The sequence below is a fragment of the Paroedura picta genome, chromosome 3 (genome assembly GCF_049243985.1).
Source record: "Paroedura picta isolate Pp20150507F chromosome 3, Ppicta_v3.0, whole genome shotgun sequence".
In the NCBI taxonomy this organism is placed as follows: domain Eukaryota; kingdom Metazoa; phylum Chordata; class Lepidosauria; order Squamata; family Gekkonidae; genus Paroedura; species Paroedura picta.
In genome coordinates, this window is record NC_135371.1 from 171,474,804 (window position 1) to 171,488,008 (window position 13,205).

The following is a 13,205-nucleotide window of genomic DNA, read 5'->3' on the forward strand; positions in this document are numbered from 1 at the left end:
AGACTTAAGACACCAGACACTAGAAGTGCTTATTACTGTTGTTTTAATTGTTCTAAATTAATTTGAGTGTTTTTACCTTACTGTAAATGCTTATATTATGTTGTTCACTGCCCAGAGCCAGTCTATCGGGATGGGAGGTATAAAAATCAATCAAATAAATAATAATAATAATTTTTGAAACTCTAGCTGCAGCAAAAGGGAATGCATTACAATCCAGGTCTTCCCTGCTGGTCTCCCATCCAAATACTGACCAGAGCCTACTTAGCTTCCAAGATCTGATGAGATGGGGCTAGCCTGGGCAGAGATGTAGCTTGCCCTTGCCTGCCCCTTGCAGCAACCCTGGACTTCCCTGGTGGTCTCCCATCCAAGCACTAATCAGGTCTGACCCTGCTGAACTTCTAAGCCCTAATGAGACGGGCCCAGCCTGGCCTATCCAGATATATATTAATTAAACCCATCCCTGCCAAAATCCTGAGATGGAAAGAATGGTATCCCCGCCCTCCCCCACTCTGTATTTTTGCAGACCTTCAATCGGGAACCTCGGATAAAGTATCCAGAGTGCGTGCAGTGGCCAGTTGCCTGCCAGAGTCTATCAGTTCAGTGGTGCTTTCCCCCCAGAACTCTCAAAAGCCACTCTGCTAATGCACTTTCTATTCTGCAGGTGCACAACTGTAACGCATTACTGATTCGACTAGTACCAAAGCCCATTTTAAAAATGGGCTTTGAAAGGGGCGGCAGGCAGGAGGGCGTGAGAGGGTGGCCGTGGCTCCCTTTGGCCTGCAAAACGGGCTAAAGGGAGTGGAAAGCCCCCCCCCCCCCACCGGCAGTGACAGGGATTTCTGGCCGGCAGTGAGGCTGCAAACTCCTCCTCCCCCCCCCCCCGGTTCCCTTCCTGCACCTGCGGACCGCAAAGCCCTGTCGCTGCCTCTCCTTGTGGGCAACAATGGAGGCCACTGCCAAGAGGCTTCTAGCAGGCAAGGAGGGAGGGCGGGAGTTGGAGGGGGAGGGCCAATCAGGGTAGACCTGGACAGAGAAGGCCCCGGACAGTCTCCTCCCAGGGAGGAGGGAGCGAAACAGTGTTAAGGATAGCAGACTTCCTTTGCTTTCTCAGAACTTACATTTCACTCCTTTTCTTCATCTTCTCCACACAACACCCCTCTGCCCATCCTCCAGCTTATTAAACACAATGTCTTATGCCTGGGGTAGTGACGCTTTCTATTCTCGGTGCTTGGGGGCGACAGAGGGGAGGCTTCTGGTCCTGCTGGTAAAACTCCTGCAGGCCAGTGGGTTTTAGCCACTGTGTGACACGTTATGTTGGACTGGATGGGCCACTGACCTTGATCCAACATGGCTTCTCTGACGCTCTTATGTCTTACAAGCCCAGAGGTCTGACCATGTAGCGTTGAACGCGTGATTCGGCACTGTTGACGGAGCCAAGCCGTTCCCACTCCCACTTACCTAGCAGAGCAGCAAAGACCGGGAAGCTGGCCAGCTTTAAGCCCAGCTGCTTGGCCACCTCTTGCATGAGGAACTGGTTGGTGGTGAGGTTCTTGCCGTTCCAGCTCAGCTTGAGGGTGTGGGAGCTGTAGTAGGAGGGGATGTTGCAGAGGGCGTACTCCGAATCGTGGGCGATCAGCCCGTGGAAGCCATTCTCTCGGAAGAAGGAAACCACTTCCTGATGGTGGTCCTCCAGGCTCTGGAACACCTGCCAGGAAGAGGGCGGAAGGTAAAGACCCTTTCGGTCCAGCAAAGTCAATAGTGTCTACTGAGACTGGCAGTGGGCTCTCAGGCAGAGGTCTTTCGTGTCACCTGCTGCTGGGTCCATTCCACTAGAGATGCGGGATGTTGAACCTGGGACCTTCTGCGGGCCAAGCAGAGGCTCTGCCACTGAGCCAGGGTCTCAGGTCAAGGTCTTTCCCATCCCCTCCTGCCTGGTCCTTCTAACTGGAGATGCTGGGGATTGAACCTGGGACCTTCTGCCTGCCAAGCAGAGGCTCTGCCACTGAGCCAGGGTCTCAGGTCAAGGTCTTTCCCATCCCCTCCTGCTTGGTCCTTCTAACTGGAGATGACGGGGATTGGACCTGGGACCTTCTGCCTGCCAAGCAGAGACTCTACCACTGAGCTACGGCTGCTCCCCACCATCTTTAAAACAGATCATCCTACAGATCAGATAAATATTTTGCTTTAAGAGTAGGTGTGCAAGATGTTTAAATTATCCCTGATGAGGTGTCCAACACAGTGTGTGGATGGAGAAAGGAGGAGAATCAGAGGAGGAAGGGTATAGAGAGGGCAAGGAGGAAGGCCTGAACCCAAGGGTCTTTTGGCCACAGTGAAACAATGAAATGTTGCCTCCATCCCAGGCCTGGGTGTTCAAGACTAAACAGGCCATTCTGGGCTTCTTATTTGAATGTGTCTGAACAGTCATCAGAGCCCATCTGACTAGTTTTTCAGAGGACACACACAGAAACTGTCCACGGAAGTGACCTGATGCACGCCCCTTTGTGGGTTCCCATCAATAACCAGAACACGATTTTAGTGTGAGAGAGTCCGAGAAAAATCCCAAGCAATGATCAGACTGGAAGCAAGATGCAAACAATTCAACTTAAGGGCAATGAATACAAAAACAAGAGAGAATGCAGCCTCTGACAATCTTCCAAATCGGAATTCCGAAGATATATTAAGGCCCATTCTAGATTCTCAGACAAATTATCAGCTAGAGGTTTGTTTATTTTTTCCATTGCTAATCAACTTTCTCTTTAAAATAATTCTGCTGCTTTATTTAACAGCGCTACAATTTAAAAAAAATCCTGAATTTATTTTTTATTCTTATTTTACTCCTGCTGTAAGCCGTTTTGAACCTCCTTTGGGTAGAGAAAAGCGGCATAGAAGAAACAACTCTTCTTCTTCTTCTGGATGGATGGACCTCAGTCTAATCCAGCAAGGATTAGACCGTGACTGCCTTGTTATCCCCCAGCGAAAGATGACTTTGCTGGAGGAGGAACGCAAAGACCTCCCATTCTCTTGCCCAAAATCACAGTTTAACATAGCCAGGGCACTGAGCCAGCCTCTTGGATAAGGTGGCATAAAACCCAATACTAAATTAAAATGTGTGGCTTCCCTTTGATTTCTGCAATGATCAACTGTTCCGGGAACAAAACAGAACAATGTTGATGATCCTTTGAACCATTTTATTTTCCTGTGGATCGTTCCCCAAACTTCCTCTTCTGAGTACAGGAAATCTTCGTTGCCGCAAAGTCTGAGAATCGCTTCCCTAATCAGAAAAGGGGAACTGCAGCACAGGAAAATTAGTCCATGTTTTGTCTTCCAGCATCAAGTATGACACTCTCTCTTGCCAACTCTGGGGTCCAACTTTTGGGGGGGGGGCCCAGGGGAAAATGAACCACGGTAAAAAGACTGCTCTGAGCCTTCGGGGAGAGTGGTATAAAAATATGAATAAATAAATAAATAAATTTGGGAGGCTTGTCACCAATAACTAAAGCAACACAAGGCGACAAATGGACCCCATTCACATTACTTATCTAAACCGAATGTTATCAATTGGTTGGCCTGGTTCTAAGGAAAGCAAAATATGCACAGGGGGTTCACACATGAAATTTCATTCCATTAATGAGCTGACCCTGAAGCTGTCTGGCCATTCCAAACAGTGCTGCGTTTTTCCCCATGTGCAGTTTTTTAAAGGCTAAATTGAGTGCTGTAGTGCTAGACCAATATAGCAACTTCAGTGCTAGAGCAGCACTATTGAGATACACTGAGAAGTGCTATATTGGTCTAGTGCTATAGCGCTCAACTTAGACCATGAATTGCTATATTGGTCTAGCGCTATAACGCTCAACTTAGACCATGAATTGCTATATTGGTTTAGCGCTATAGCGCTCAACTTAGACCATGCCCCCACCCAAAAAAAAAAAGTTTGAGAAGACTGTGCAGCGAAAAACAGTGGGGGAGAAAGTGGGTAGCATCGGAAGCACTGTAGAACATTATAGTGACCCAGAAGCACAAATAAGTGAAAATGGAAGACAGCAGTTTAGTGCGGATTTCTAATCTGGTGAGCCGGGTTCGATTCTGTGCTCCCCCACAAGCAGCCAGCTGGATGACCTTGGGCCACGGCACTGATAAAGCTGTTCTGACCGAGCAGTCCTGTCAGAGCTCTCTCAATCCCACCTACCTCACAGGCCGTCTGTTAGGAGGAGAGAAAGGGAAGGTGATAGTAAGCCACTTTGAGATTCCTTCGGCTAGTGAAAAGCGGGGTCTAAAAAACCAACTCTTCTTCAAAGTGTATGCCTTAAAAACATTTAAAACTGACTAGATTCAAGCTCAAGGATTTGAGCGCATTATTTCACCCTGCTAGTAAAATCAGTGAGATGTTAGCATATTTCACTTGGCTGGAGAATGAGGTATACATATTTTAAATTGATTTCCTCAGTGTATTCTAAAGAGGCATTTCCAAGAGAGAGGTAGGGTAACGGGCTTGTTCATTTTCTAAAGAGGGCTGTATTTGAGGCTCATCTGGCTCCTTTTACTGTCTATTAGGCCTCTGTTGATCGCCTAGTCTTTGCGGGCCAAATTACCTTTGGTCTCAGGAGGATCCAGGCAGCTCTATGGGAAATTAGCTGCAACGTAACACTCTCTAGGTCAAGCATGTGCGATTTGGGGGACTTCTGGAACTATAACCGGCAATGTGACTTTTTGTCTCCAAAAAGCAACCGGGGAGTGGGGTCGTGCAGGGGGCTATAGGTTAGTGCCTCTGTTTAATCCTCCTCCCCTTTCTATCAAAATGCCCTGCTTCCTAGTGGAAAGACAGGAACTTTTATTTTGTTTGTATTGGGGCCAAAATCATCTGGAGGAGGGAAGAATTCTCCTTGGAGAATAGCCTCCGTCCATCTCTCTTTTCCTTGATTGCTGCTTTTAAAGCCAGCAGGGGGAAAAAGCAGGTACTTGTGTTGCGTCTGTATTTTTTGCTACTGGGGATAACATGACCCAAAACATGGCTGCTCAGAGCTCCGCATCCCTCTGTTGCTCTCTGAATATCATTCCCCTCCACAAAACCAAAACAAATACAGCCCCCCCCCTCCAATGCTCTGTGAACAGTGACACTCTGCCTGCACCCAGGCTAGGGTTGCCAGATCCAGGTTTGGAAACGCCTGGAGATTCGGGGATGGAGCCTGAGGAGGACAAAAACATCAGCGGGGTACAATAAAGTCCAAGCTCCAAAACAGCCCTTTTCTCCAGGGGAACTGATCTCTGCAGTCTGGAGAGGAGCTGGAATTCCAGGGGATCCCCAGGCCCCACCTGGAGGCTGGCATCCCTGACCCTCCGTGGGGTCCAAGGCCACAGAGTCCCCCCTCCCAAGCAGCCCTTTCCTCCAGGGGAACTGATCTCTGCAGTCTGGAGAGGAGCTGGAATTCCAGGGGATCCCCAGGCCCCACCTGGAGGCTGGCATCCCTGACCCTCAGGGGGGTCCAAGGCCACAGAGTCCCCCCTCCCAAGCAGCCCTTTTCTCCAGGGGAACTGATCTCTGCAGTCTGGAGAGGAGCTGGAATTCCAGGGGATCCCCAGGCCCCACCTGGAGGCTGGCATCCCTGACCCTCAGGGGGGTCCAAGGCCACAGAGTCCCCCTCCCAAGCAGCCCTTTCCTCCAGGGGAACTGATCTCTGCAGTCTGGAGAGGAGCTGGAATTCCGGGGGATCCCCAGGCCCCACCTGGAGGCTGGCATCCCTGACCCTCAGTGGGGTCCAAGGCCACAGAGTCCCCCCTCCCAAGCAGCCCTTTCCTCCAGGGGAACTGATCTCTGCAGTCTGGAGAGGAGCTGGAATTCCAGGGGATCCCCAGGCCCCACCTGGAGGCTGGCATCCGTAGCCCACGTTCATTTTAAGACAGCTCAGGGCTTGCCAAATCCCAGCAGCCAGGTTACGGGGGTGGGGCAGAAATTTCACAGGGGCAGATGCTATTTCCAGCAACAATTTTACTGCAGTGTCTGTTGAGAATCTCTCAGAAAATCACAGGCTTAACATTTCTCATCCAAATGTTTTGCCGTATGGCACAGATACATGGGCAAGGCGTTCTTGTCCTTGCTCATTTCTACGCTGACACCATTCGGCGATGGCAGAGGAGCTAACTCCTTAACCAGCTGTCTTTAAACTTGTTCCGATGACTATTCCGTAAAAGAGTGCTTTTAAAAAGCAGTATGGGAGATATGAAGAATTGGGGAGAAGTCAGGTGAGAGTTAGAGTAGTGGTAGTCAACCTGTGGTCCCCCATATGTTCATGGACTACAATTCCCATGAGCCCCTGCCAACGTTTGCTGGCAGGGGCTCATGGGAATTATAGTCCACGAACATCTGGGGGACCACAGGTTGACTACCCCTGGGTTAGAGCGTAACCCTTTTGGTGAAGAGACGATGAAGACGTTCACCCTACATCAATATACCCAATTCTCAACATACCATTTGTGGATACGTAAATCTGGACCCTGGGGCCATGACTAGATGAGACAGCTCTTTCTCCAAGAGGCAACGAGGCTAGAGACCTTGTTCCATACCCAGGGCCATGTCTAGTTTGTGTGGCGTATGTAAACAGCATTTCGCATTTCCTGACCTCCTGCAAATACTAAATCCCAGCTCACTGCAAATGCCCTGTGCTCATTCCATTGCACTGCCATTCTGAAATGTGGAAAACTTATTTATCGACGAGAAATGAAGGTCAGGGACTGAGAAATCATGAAAGCGAATGCACGAATGACTTCGGCTTGCCTTTGCTCCTCTAATTTTAGCCAGAAAGGAAAGATTGTAGAAAGCTCTGCATCAGTTCTACAACAAACATACACCGCTCTTTGTTGCCACAGGGTATGGGGATATCCAAAGGCTTTAACAGGGGATTGGATACCTTCATAGACGATAAGGGGATTAGACAGGTTCATAGATTCATCTGTGGTTACAGGTCCTGTAGACTGACGGGAACTTCCATGCTAAAAGACAGTCAACCTCTGAATCCCACCACCAGGAGAAGGCCTCCGCCTCTCTGCCCAGTTGTTGGCCCTCCAGAGGAGGCTGGACTAGAGGACCACTGGTCTGATCCAGCAGAGCTCTTCTGATTTCTTATGAAGGCCTCGGTCGCTCTGCCCTTTCATTGCCCCTCTAGAAAAACTGGTTGGCCACTATGTGAGATAAGATGTGGGACTAGATGGATCCCTAGTCTGATCCAACAGGGCTCTTCAGGTGTTCATAAGAACACCTTGGCCTCTATGTTCTGTCATCACCCCTCTAGAGGCACAGGTTGGCCACTGGACTAGATGGACCCTTGGTCTGATCCAACAGGGTTCTTCTGAAGTTCTTATAAAAGCCTGGAGCTCTCTGTCCTGTTGTTGGCCCTCCAGAGGAACTGGATGGCCACTTGGTGAGCTAGGATGCTGTACTAGATTGGCTGCTGGTCCGATCCAGCAGGTCTCTTCTGATGTTCTTATGAAGGCCTCGGCCTCCATGCCCTGTTGTTGGGCCTCCAGAGGAACAGGTTGGCCATGGAGTGAGACAGGATGCTGGACCAGATAAGACCACTTGTCTGATCCACCAGGGCTCTTCTATTGTTTGTATGTGTGAAAGAGAGAGGGAGAGGGACACTAGACCAGCCATGAGTTGTTATAGCAGAAACACCATAGCCTACAAGATTGACAAATGTATTATGCCGTAGCCTTCTACGGACAACGGTTAAGAAAACAGCGTAAAGCAGGGGTGGCCAAACGGGCCCTCTCCAGATGTCCCCCAGCACTTGCAGGGAATCATGAGAATTGTAATCCATGGACATCTGAAGAGTCACAGTTTGGCCACCCCTGGCCTGAAGTAACCTTGCAAATTCCAGGCTAATGTGAGCTTTAGACCAAGGAAATCTGGAGTCTTAGGTACCGTATGATACCATCTCACAAAGAACAAGCTTATTAATATTCCCCCTCCCCAGCAATCATCTGCTTTGGCTGCTACGCCAATGGGCTTCACTGCTTCCGGACCCGGGACCTACAGCTCATGGGTCCAACAAGAAGTCATGTCAAAGGAAACCAGAAGGCTGGAGTGATGTCACTGGTGCCATAGACAATGACCCTAGAGCAGGGGTAGTCAAACTGCGGTCCTCCAGATGTCCATGGACTCCAATTCCCAGGAGCCCCTGCTGGCAGGGGCTTCTGGGAATTGTAGTCCATGGACATCTGGAGGGCCGCAGTTTGACTACCCCTGCCCTAGAGGGCTGCGGACAAAAAATGCAAGCAAAGCCACTGGGATGACAGGCTGCCACATGGCGCTCCTGCAAGCTTTCAGGACAGGGCATAGGGCAGACGTGACACTGCGTGACGGGCCAACATCCTGGTGAAAACACAGATGTGACGTCAGCCTATGCTCTGGAAACTGTGGGCTGACACCCAGCCTGGGTTTTTAGCCAGACGTGATGTTGACACTCTGCAGAACACCATTTCTGCCCCTCACTGTTCTCCTGCCAGCCCCGAAAGTCAAAGCAAATGAAGAAGACCCGCCAGCCTCAAGTATCGCCAGAATGAGAAAAGCTGACATGGAAGGCTGTGAATGTCTTTACATTCTTCTTTATTGTTGAACAGCGAGAGCCGAGTCCAGATTTGCATTCGTTTGCAGGGTGGACCCTTTCCTCAGTGGCTTGATGCCTTCTTTCAAGTCAACCTATGTCCTTCTGTCCGATGTTTACATAATGCTTTTAAGTATCCATCAGGCCATATTCAAAGGCGGCACCCCAGTCACTATGTGATGCGTCTTTCCAAGATCCTCCAAGATCCATTGAACATGAGAACCTACGGCCTGATGGATACTTAAAAGCACTGCGTAAACATCGGACAGAAGTACATATAGAATAAGAGTGCATGAGGTTGACTTGAAAGAAGGGATCGAGCCGCTGAGGAGAGGGTTGACCCTGAAAACGACTGCAAATCCAGTCTTTATGTTCAACAATGAAAAATAATTTAAAAGACTTTTAAGCATTCATGTCAACCCCAGAAGTAAGGCTGGGTGGGCCGCCTCCCAGTGGCAGGAAAATGCCCACTTGAAGCTGGCGGCTGAAATGCCAATACACACCACACTGTGCCAGTGCCACCTGGGTCCAGCAAAGACAACAGAGCCACGGCAAACTACTGCATGGGAGGAAGTAATACCTGCCACTCAGGTGGCATGAGAAGCAGGTACACCCCAGTGCCTGCACCTGTAGTCAACTCTGGGCTGCAAGATGGGCTCAGACTCTGTGAGAATCTACAGAACATAGGCTGTGAGACAGACATGGAGTCTAGATGGATGTGTCGCCCACCCTGTTCAGTCCTGCGGCTCCCACTAATGGGCTCTCAAATGGATTTTGGTGGTGCCTCCAGCTGTGATGCCCGAGCATGTATCGGAATGGAGCTGCAGAAACAGCTGGAGCAAGGAGGGGCTTATTCCCAAGACACACTTTTCAGGATCTGTGCAGTTTGTTCCGGACCAGAGAGAAGCGCTGCGAGGCTATTGAGAAGCTATGAATAGCACAAACGACAGCAACCTCCTCTGTTCAGGCGATGCCCCACCCCCACCCCCCACTGATAGGGCTCAGTTTGAGTGTTGAACCATCTCAAGATGCGGCAGGTGAAGAAAGGGCGGGTTTGAGGGTCTTCGTGTCAAGGGCAGAGCCAGGATCAGTGATCAGGGCAGCCCAAGGATTCCGAGAGAGGGGGACGGGTTTCAGCACCACAGCTGGAAGTCACCATAGAAGGGATGAACGGGTCTGCAGAAGCAGATCAAGGCACGGACAGAATTGTGAGGTTCCCACAGGTCACCGGATAGGGATGGTGGGGAAGAGTTGCTAGATCCAGGTGGGGAAACTCCAGGAGATTAGGGTACAGTACCTGAGGAGGGCAAGGACCTCAGGGGAGACCAAGGCCACAGAGTCCCCCCTCCCAAGCAGCCCTTTCCTCCAGGGGAACTGATCTCTGCAGTCTGGAGAGGAGCTGGAATTCCAGGGGATCCCCAGGCCCCACCTGGAGGCTGGCATCCCTGACCCTCAGTGGGGTCCAAGGCCACAGAGTCCCCCCTCCCAAGCAGCCCTTTCCTCCAGGGGAACTGATCTCTGCAGTCTGGAGAGGAGCTGGAATTCCGGGGGATCCCCAGGCCCCACCTGGAGGCTGGCATCCCTGACCCTCAGTGGGGTCCAAGGCCACAGAGCCCCCCCCTCCCAAGCAGCCCTTTTCTCCAGGGGAACTGATCTCTGCAGTCTGGAGAGGAGCTGGAATTCCAGGGGATCCCCAGGCCCCACCTGGAGGCTGGCATCCCTGGCCCTCAGTGGGGTCTAAGGCCACAGAGTCCCCCCTCCCAAGCAGCCCTTTCCTCCAGGGGAACTGATCTCTGCAGTCTGGAGAGGAGCTGGAATTCCAGGGGATCCCCAGGCCCCACCTGGAGGCTGGCATCCCTGACCCTCAGTGGGGTCCAAGGCCACAGAGTCCCCCCTCCCAAGCAGCCCTTTCCTCCAGGGGAACTGATCTCTGCAGTCTGGAGAGGAGCTGTGATTCCAGGGGATCCCCAGGCCCCACCTGGAGGCTGGCATCCCTGACTCTCAGTGGGGTCCAAGGCCACAGAGTCCCCCTCCCAAGCAGCCCTTTCCTCCAGGGGAACTGATCTCTGCAGTCTGGAGAGGACATGGAATTCCAGGGGATCCCCAGGCCCCACCTGGAGGCTGGCATTCCTGACCCTCAGTGGGGTCCAAGGCCACAGAGTCCCCCCTCCCAAGCAGCCCTTTCCTCCAGGGGAACTGATCTCTGCAGTCTGGAGAGGAGCTGGAATTCCAGGGGGTCCCCAGGCCCCACCTGGAGGCTGGCATCCCTGACCCTCCGTGGGCTCCAAGGCCACAGAGTCCCCCCTCCCAAGCAGCCCTTTCCTCCAGGGGAACTGATCTCTGCAGTCTGGAGAGGAGCTGGAATTCCAGGGGATCCCCAGGCCCCACCTGGAGGCTGGCATCCCTGACCCTCAGTGGGGTCCAAGGCCACAGAGTCCCCCCTCCCAAGCAGCCCTTTTCTCCAGGGGAACTGATCTCTGCAGTCTGGAGAGGAGCTGGAATTCCAGGGGATCCCCAGGCCCCACCTGGAGGCTGGCATCCCTGACCCTCAGTGGGGTCCAAGGCCACAGAGTCCCCCCTCCCAAGCAGCCCTTTCCTCCAGGGGAACTGATCTCTGCAGTCTGGAGAGGAGCTGGAATTCCAGGGGATCCCCAGGCCCCACCTGGAGGCTGTCATCCCTGACCCTCAGTGGGGTCCAAGGCCACAGAGTCCCCCCTCCCAAGCAGCCCTTTCCTCCAGGGGAACTGATCTCTGCAGTCTGGAGAGGAGCTGGAATTCCAGGGGATCCCCAGGCCCCACCTGGAGGCTGTCATCCCTGACCCTCAGTGGGGTCCAAGGCCACAGAGTCCCCCCTCCCAAGCAGCCCTTTCCTCCAGGGGAACTGATCTCTGCAGTCTGGAGAGGAGCTGGAATTCCAGGGGATCCCCAGGCCCCACCTGGAGGCTGGCATCCCTGACCCTCAGTGGGGTCCAAGGCCACAGAGTCCCCCCTCCCAAGCAGCCCTTTCCTCCAGGGGAACTGATCTCTGCAGTCTGGAGAGGAGCTGGAATTCCGGGGGATCCCCAGGCCCCACCTGGAGGCTGGCATCCCTGACCCTCAGTGGGGTCCAAGGCCACAGAGTCCCCCTCCCAAGCTGCCCTTTCCTCCAGGGGGGGTGGGGGTCTTACCTTGACCCGGAAGCGGATCATGGCGAGGCGAATGCAGTGGCCGAGGCAGGCGGGCGGCAGGAACCAGGCGCGGGGCGGCGGGGTGCCCTTGTTGCCCACGTGGCCGGCGATGAGCTGCGCGGTCTGGCGCTCGGCCTGCGCCCGGCGGCCCCACTCGGGCAGGCGCTCCTTGCCGAGGCCGCCGTTGAAGATGACGGCCAGCTCGAGGCCGCCCTGGTAGAGGCAGGCCTGCGAGAGCGCGGCCAGGTAGCCCACCATGGCGTTCCACTGCCCGCCGCACACCCAGTCCGTCTGGTAGCCGCCGTAGAGGCGCTGCAGGGCCGAGTCGGCGTCCACCAGCAGGCGGGCCGGGCAGGGGCCGGCGGGGGGCGGCAGGCCCGGCGCGTGGGGGTGGGGGCAGGGCCCGGGCGCCACCAGCGAGGCCAGGCCCGGGGCGGCGGGAGGGTGCGGGTGCGGGTAGGCGCCCGGGGGCGGCGGCGGCGGGAAGGCGGCGCAGTAGGCCGGAGCCCCGCGCCCCGCCACGGCCCGCGCCAGCTTGAGCAGGTCCACCGGCACCACGGCGCCCGGGCAGCGCTTCTCCACGAACTCCTGGAAGCCTTGCACGCCCATGGCGCCGCGCCCGCCGCTGCGGGACGGGAAAGCGGCCGGGAGCCCGGCGCGGCTCGAGCCCCCGCGGCGTCGCCCCTCACAGCGCCCAGCGGCGGGGGACGGGGCCCGCCGCCATCTTGTCGCTTTCTCCTTCTCCTCCTCCTGCCGCCGCCCCTTCTCCCTCGGCTGCCGCTGAGGCTTGCTGGGAAATGGAGTTCCGCGCTCGCTCGGCTCCGGTGGCGGGAGGGCGGCGGCGCACTACAGCTCCCAGGAGGGCAGAGCGGGACGTTCTGTGGTCACGACGCCTAGGTGTCGCCTGGCCGCCGCGGGGCCCGACGGGAAGTGTAGTCGCCGCGGAAGGTGGTTGAAGCGTGAAGGGGCTTGGAAAGAAGGGGCGAGCGACTGCGGCGGGACTACAGCTCCCGAAAAGCCACCGAGGGGCGTCATCACTGCGGGGCGAGGAAGGCGGGCGACGCTGATGACGCTTGCGGAGTCGGTGTCTTGGAGGCCACACGTGGCTGCTGCCTCCCGTGGGCGAGTCGTGCAGCCAGGAGGTGGCTTTGCCCAGAGGGGCCCCGCGGGCTGCTGAGCCCAGGCCAGGGTGGCCCGTTGATGAGGGCGGCCCAGGGCACCGAGGCTGGACAGCAGGGGCCAGCCGGCTGCAGCCCCTCGTAGCCGCTGGCAGGGGAGACAAATTCCCCGATTTAAAACCCAGTGGTTAAGAGCAGCGGCTTCTAATCGGAGCCGGGTTTGAGTCCCCACTCATCCTCTATATCCAGGCAAATGGGTGATCTTGGACCAGTCGCGGTCCTGTTAGAGCAGTTCTCTCAGAGTTCTCTCTGCCCCCACCTGT

General features: G+C 54.5%; 1 protein-coding gene across 1 annotated transcript in view; it reads right to left on the minus strand.

The window, feature by feature from the left end:
* FAM120C (family with sequence similarity 120 member C) overlaps positions 1–12,520 on the minus strand; it is a 41,814-nt gene extending 29,294 nt beyond the window's left edge. The window contains exons 1-2 of the mRNA XM_077329555.1: positions 11,765–12,520; positions 1,459–1,705 (exon numbers count right to left, since the gene is read on the minus strand). Of these exons, the coding sequence (XP_077185670.1) occupies positions 1,459–1,705; positions 11,765–12,373 (856 nt within the window). The 5' untranslated portion in view covers positions 12,374–12,520. The remainder of the gene's footprint in view (positions 1–1,458; positions 1,706–11,764) is intronic.
* Between the last annotated feature and the right edge of the window lie 685 nt (positions 12,521–13,205).